The sequence below is a fragment of the Aptenodytes forsteri genome, unplaced genomic scaffold (genome assembly GCF_000699145.1).
Source record: "Aptenodytes forsteri isolate BGI_AS27 unplaced genomic scaffold, ASM69914v1 Scaffold23, whole genome shotgun sequence".
NCBI lineage: Eukaryota > Metazoa > Chordata > Aves > Sphenisciformes > Spheniscidae > Aptenodytes > Aptenodytes forsteri.
The window spans coordinates 6,179,692-6,187,103 of NW_008796043.1; the positions used below are offsets into that span (position 1 = coordinate 6,179,692).

The 7,412-nt window shown below is 43.3% G+C and overlaps 1 protein-coding gene across 1 annotated transcript in view; it reads left to right on the forward strand.

Moving 5' to 3' along the window:
* Positions 1-7,412, forward strand: part of NPC1 (NPC intracellular cholesterol transporter 1) — a 36,243-nt gene continuing 28,831 nt past the window's right edge. The window contains exon 1 of the mRNA XM_009285675.2: positions 1-6. Coding sequence (XP_009283950.1) covers positions 1-6 — 6 coding nt within the window. The remainder of the gene's footprint in view (positions 7-7,412) is intronic.

The window sequence follows — 7,412 nt, forward strand, 5'->3', positions numbered from 1 at the left end:
ATGAAGGTAGGTACCATATAATGATGTGAAGTAGAACTGGGACAGGGTAACAGGCCAAATTGTTTTTTGGGTTGGGTTTTGGTGTTTCTTTTCCCCCCAAAGTGCCATATATATCCATCTTACACCCCCCAAAAAATCAGCTCCACTAGCACGCTGCTTTTAGGCTTGCCCCTCTGCACATTCAGATCCAGGAGCCCAGCCTGCTGTCCTCTCCACCTGGGATTTATGCAGGTGCTATAGCCTGGTGAATTCCCATCAGCTGCAAGCGAGTACAAAGGATGTGCAACCAAGAACAGGCTACATAAATGAGTCAAGGAAAAGTAAAGGGCATCTTTCTTTTATTTCACTAGTATCAAGCCATTGTAGGATGGGGATGAGCATAAGGAAAGGCTCATGGGGTATAGAAAGAAGTGGCATCCCGTCAGTGACGTGGTAGTGGTGTAGCCTCAGAGGTCCCAAATACCTGGAGCTCTTAATTTAAGATGATCACTGCAGTGCAGTGTGCAGGGACATCTGTTCAGTAGTGATACCAAAGGCAACGTTGTACCTCCTGACTTGCACATGCTGTTCTTCCCTTGGAGCAAAACCATCTCACTATTGATCCACCCACCTTTGTTTAGTTTAGAGGAGCTGAGAGGATTAGAGCACCAGATCAAACAGCTACAGGTCATATTTAATGCATTTTAACAACGCTGATTATTTGCCTCAGAGCCTAATTGCAGGAATAATTCACCCTTCTTTATTCAGCCAGTCATGGTGACTACTGGGAAATCCATAAATAAAGCAAATCTTGTGTTGTCTCAGAAATTTCAGAATTGTACAGAAAATGAGGTAGCACAAACCCCGGCCCATTTGTACTTCACTTAATGTAAACACTGAACAGACATAAAATACTGCCTTTGTCTGGAACCCTTGGGTCAGCAGTGTTAAAAGGTTAACGTTTGCTACGAGTCCAACCAAAGATTATACACAAGGCTCCTTTTTCCAGCAACAGAATATTGTACTGCACACATGGGACTAAATGGAGTTGTGCCTTCTCACAGCGGCTCTGCATTTGGTCCTTGGGAATGTCACAACAGTTTCATACTTTCTGAATTCCACAGTTTGTTTTGACCTGCCCTTTTATGCATTTGATAAAGCCTATCTAAATTTATGTAACTACGCGTAAGACTAATACTCTGCAACAGGAATGTTGCTTTGCTAAAACACTTTTTTCCATACCATCATTTCAATAAAAATTAATATACTCCTCGGATTATCTTGTCTGCATACTTCAGTATTTCTTCCCTCTCTTCTGTATTCTGCTCTTTCTCTTTGTAGAATACCAGAATTAATTTCCTATTTATGTAAAGACCACTTTGTTCTATTCCACTTGATCGATTAGACTTTTATTATTTTCCAGGTCTTTACAGATGAGATAGCATTCACAAAACAAACAAAGCCAATGCCCTGGCTTGAGAAACAGGAAATCTTACTTTAGCATGACATAACAAGGTTTGTTTCAAAGATCCAGGCATCACTGACAGACTCCCCTTGACATTAACATCCATTAGGTCAGATCTGAAGGGAAGATTATAAAAAGCAGCTTAGGAACCAAAGGAATAAGACTATACTTTTATTCAGTTAGTCAAACATGTCTTGGTGGTTCTGTTATTATTCCTAAATGTAAAACTGGCCCTTACACTGATCTGACCTACTTCAGTTAAAAAAAAGTCAACACCCTGCTGATACGCTTATTATGGTATGCAGTGGATTATGCGTGCTATAAAAGGGGAAAAGAGCCTACACTGAAAACTGTATTTTTGACCTTGTGTTTGACATCCCAGGCTTTTTGCCTTATTCCTACACTCTTCTATTGTGATGAGCTACATTTTTGAATCATCATCAAAAATTCCTATAGCCACAACTCAGTAAAGCATCTCCATCTATTCAGAAAATATCAAGAGAAAGCACTGTGCCTTGTTCATGGCCTAAGTCACTACAAAGGATGATTTCTGGTAGTGGAAAGCTCCTTAATTTTGCACATGAAAGCATAACAAAACAGTGTCAAGAGGCTGAAACTAGACAAATCCAAACTTCAAGCTATGGATTGTCAAGAGTGAGAGTGAGGTTATAATTATCTGTTGAAACAAATTGCTGAGATGATTCCTTCATCATTTGAGTTTTAACAAAAAAAAATTACTTTTCATTCTGAAAGATGCGTTTCACCTGAAACATTTTGTGTTTGATGCAAGAATTACTGGATGAAATGATATGATATGCAGGAATTAACATTATGTGATCAAAATAGTCTCCTTGATCTTAAAATATATGAATCAATAAACGTTTTGCTTTATCTCCTCAGTGATTTAAAGAGATGCTAACTCTCATGAGATCAATAACAAGACCATATGCCTAGCAACTGTGGCTGTAGCTGCACGGCAAAATGAAATCTGAGACACATACCTAAGTTGTCTCTAAATAATCCATTTCGCTCTCACAATGTTGACAAGGCATTTTAACTGGACTAATGCTTTAATGTCCTGCTTTTAATGTCAAGTCAGTTCGGTCAGAGCTGGCACAAGGGCTGCATAGTGCTGCACCTTGCCAGGGAGCAGGGATCAGCAGAGCGATCTGGGGTGTGCCCGTGGGGAACACGGCTAAGTCAGGAAGGAACAAGAGATGCAACTTTTTGCTATGGCCAATGTTTCACTGGCTTGGATGCACAGGTGGAGCATGACACTAACCTACAACACAGGCCTGAAACAGACTGTAATTTTAAATGTACTGCACAGATGTGTTCTTGTGTGGTATATACGTAAACATGTATGCGTACATACTTTGTATCCAGCATATGGGTATAGGCTCCTATAATCCCGTTGGAAAAGTGATACCAGAACCTCGTGGTCTGCTTGTCTGGACTACATCGCATGAAGAGGCAGAAGAACTATTCTACTTTCTGAAGACTCCAAGAACAGTCTCTGCAGGTGCTCCCTTGGCCATGCTACTGCATCGGACCCTACTCACTGGGACAAAACGTTATAAAACTGACAAAATGCCTTCAAGTCCAGCCATAAACAGGCTGTTCCTCAGGTGAATTGTGGCTCATAAACCTGTCTCCTCTTCCTCCTGCAAGTCAGATTTTGGTAGTGCCCTCAGGGACTCCCCTGTGACAGTTCTGCTCATCTTCTCCACTTCGACAGCAAATGCTGAGTTACTCACAAAGTGGCAGCATGGTGCTCACAGCGACTCAGTAAACCAACGTTAATGCAAACCAGGAGCCATACGCAGCCGTTAATAGGTCAAACCTTGAATTTGTTAGCATATCAGTGCTTATGCACAGTATCTGGCACAAGTACACACTGCACCTATTTGCTCACAGCAACCAGTGCAGCGTGTCTCCAGACTCTGCTGCAATAATAACCTGCATTTCTACAGTGTTTTCCTTCAACAGTTCACTGGTTGACACCTGGTTTTGAAGTTCTTAGGCCACATGCTGCCACGCAATTGGCACCACTTTACAGAAGAGGAAATTGTGCTGGAGAGGTTGAGACCTGCCCAGATCATCCAGCAAGTTTGTAGCAAAACTGGAACAAACTTTGACTCTTTTGAATTCGAGTCCCAAGCTTTTGCTACTAGGCAATAAATAACTTCACCTAATTGTAATAAAAATGAACAAGTTTCAGTGACCTCAATGATAAATGCAGAAAGGATGTGATCTTAAAGAGTGACTATAGGACTTACTAAGGTTAGATAGGGACACACTAGCACAGGTTGGTAGAGCAGCCATCAAAATACACTAGGGCAGGTACAAAGATGAAAAGATAAAAAGACTTGATTCAGCATCACCTGTCATACTACATGTACATTTAAGTGACTATTGGCAGCATCAGGCAAATTGCTCTCAGCCCCTCAGTCTGATTTGATCCCATATGGGAACTCTGAAGCCAAGAGCCTCTGACCAAAGCAACAGGTACACTGAGGCAGGTGTAATTAAAAGGCAAGCAGGCCTCCACAAGTGAGGAAGGCTGACAAATGAGACTTGATGAAAAGAAAATTATTTGCTTACAACGCCGAATAGGAAACACCAGCTTTGTTTAGTACAAGTATTATTCTGGTTTGGCTGGATAAATATTCTTGGAACAACCTGTAGTGGTTTGGACTGGCTCTACAAAAAAGTGGAGGTGTGAGAAACTGGGTGAAACTTCTCACCCACCTGTTGCAGCTTGTCTTCACACAGATTGCAAGATGTGCAAGGAGAATATCCTGCTTTCCCATGTTCAAGGAGTTGCTTAACGTAGCTCCCACTTCTTGCAAGTGCCTCTGGGTGCTATCACAATAGAAATAATAAAGGCTCATAATAAATTATGGAGAATAAACAGCAATGGACATTTTAATTGATTTTGTTGCAAAGTGATCACGTACTGTGTTTCCATTTGTATGCACAAGTCAGATTCAGACAGATTGCCATCTAGAAATTACAAGGTCATTACCACTAGGCGCTTGAGTTTCTAGTGGAAGCGGCAACACAAGTTTCATTTCTGCATTGATTAAAGCGATGGATTCACAGCAAGGCTTACACCTCTAAAGGCAACGCTCAGGGCTTTCCGTCAAAGACGCAGAACAGAACAAAGCAGGCAGCTATTTTACACGAGCTTCCCGGCAGGCACCTTTACACCACTCAGGGTGTCCAGTGAGCAAAAGAGCTTATTTGGTTCTAATGGACAATTAAAGGACTTGTTTGGTGTGATGGAGGCACCAAGGGACACCCTACACGATGAATTAATATTGGCCTCTTCTTCCAGGCAGCAAAATTTAGTTTTGTGTACACCGCTGAGAACCAGATTTCCCATTAGCCTTCCAAGCATACAGTCCCTAACAGCTAACAGCTATGGAGGCACCAAGGGACACCCTACACGATGAATTAATATTGGCCTCTTCTTCCAGGCAGCAAAATTTAGTTTTGTGTACACCGCTGAGAACCAGAATAAGTATTTCCCATTAGCCTTCCAAGCAGACAGTCCCTAACAGCTATGCATAATCCTGAGTTTAAAAGGGAACCCTATAAGGCATAACATGACAAATGTTCTTCAGCGAGAGCAGCTGACAGTGGGGACGGTCTCTTCTGGGCCATGCGTACCACAGACAAGGCAATGAGCTGTTGGCAGCATTGATCAGGGTTAACTAGTCAGGCCTACTTTTTTCCTGCCCAGAAGGGAAGAGATAACTTTAAGATGACACAGTCAGTGGTGCCAACTTTATCATCGGTAACACTCATGCAACTACACTTAAATGCCCGGGAGCTGCTGGAGGTAGCTCTGCATCCTCACCCCCTGAATATGGCACGCAGCCACGATGAAGACCGAAGGCCGCAGCAGGACCGAAGGAATACCCTGCTCTGGTCTGCTGGCTGCCAGTGTACAGAGGCGACATAAAAACAGATACATGTCTGAGTTTCTGCATCTGCCATAACAAAAGATTTCAGAAGTCTCTATGACCAAAGATAGGCTTAGTCTGATTAGTGTTTGTTAATCAGTCGTCACACCTATACCACTTCACTTTAGCTTGTGAGTGCAAAAAAGGCAGCACTCTCTGAGGGATTGTACTGGGATAACAGTGTGAATTTAGACAGCCATTTAAATAAAGATATCCATCAGAGATTTAGATAAATATTAAAATACTACCTCTTCTCTCTGTTTATACTGTAGGTGGTAGACAAGTGTGATGTTATGGACTTAATTAGTTTATGGTGGAAGTTGTCACTGCAATAGATTCCCTTTTGCTTGTTTTGTAAATTATAAATCGGTTCTCTCTCACCTATGATTCTTAAATCACTTCTTCTCTACATAACTCTTTCAGAAAGGAAATGCCATTTCTGTTTAGTCAGTTTTGCTATCCTTTACCTTTTTCACAAGCACTGAAACAAGGTTCTTGCATTTTTTTAACTTGTAGCTACGCAAGCTATGTCCGCTGCATCCTCTGCTTATGTGGAGTGCCTAGAAAATGTGGCGACTCGGTCCCCTGCTTTTAGGATCACGCTGCATAGTGCTGAATAAATTTTTTATTTACGCTATCAAAATTAAAACACAATATAACTTTAGCTACTCTAGCTTTGTTTAGCACTTGCCAAATGCCAAGTCCCGCACCTGGGATGGAATAACCCCATGGAAAAGTACAAGCTGGGCAGTGACTGGATGGAAAGCAATTTTGCAGGAAGGAACAGGGTGGTTGGGCTGGGCAAGATGCTGAACATGAGTCAGCGGGCTGCATCAGCAAGGGGGTAGCCAGTAGGTCAAGGGTTGGAGTTATTCCTCTCTCTTGAGGAGGGATACAAGTCCCCTTTGGGACTTGTAAGAGCACATCTGGAGTACTGTGTCCAGGTTTGGGCTCCCCAGAATAAAAACAAAGACACTGACATACTGGAGCAAGTCTAGTTCACTGCCACCGTGATGGCTGGGGCTGCTGGAGCACGAGCTGTGTTTGCTCAGCCCTAAGCAGAAAGCTGGCTCTGGGGACATCTTAACTGCTCTCCCCAGCTACCAAATGGGAAGATGCAGAGAAGGGGGAGCCACGCTCTTCTCAGGCAGGCACAGTGACAGCACAAGAGACAACAGACTCAAGCTGGAAGATGGGAAAATCTTTTTAGATACAGGGAAAAAAAACCCATTTTACTGTGAGTGTGGTGAAAGAGTGGAAGTTTGGCCAAAGAGGCTGTGAAATCTCCATCTCTGAAGCTATTCAAAACACAACCGGACAATCCCCTGAGCAGCCTGACCTAACCGGATTCTGCTTTCAGCTGAAAGTTGGGCTACGTGACCCTCCAGAGGTCCCCGGCCAACATAAATTAGCCCCTGAAGCTATGACACCAACACTAATCTGCATTTTTGTCAGCAGATGGCAATATCAGCTAAATTACATATTTTATTCCAGCAGCGCATCGTGTGCTACCCGGCCGCGAAGGCAATAAAGCGGTGGGGAAATCACAAGAGAGGCTGCACGGGAATGTGTCGCACCCCACTTTTAGTGTTCTTCCTCCCAGGCAGATCCCAAACAGACCCCAAACAGATCCCAAACAAACAGATCCCAAACAGAGCGGCAGAGTGCAATCAGCACTCCCAAAACTGCTGATTGCAGCATCGGTCAGGCCACCTGGCGTCAGCCCGTCAGGAGCAGCAAAAGCAGCTCTGCCAGCCAAATTGGCCAGCAGCAAAAGCCCCGCGAAAGCGTTTTTCTACCCCCCAGCCTGACCGGCCTCGCTTGGGAGTTGCATTTATGGCAGCTGCACGGCACTAGTACACGGGATTGTCAGCCTAACGCTTGGAAATCATGAATTAGTAACTTTAAAGCAAAATTAAGACGCTTTTGTCAAAGCCAGGATTTTTAAAGCGACTTCGACATTCATAAACTACGTGATTAACACTTCCGCGCCCATA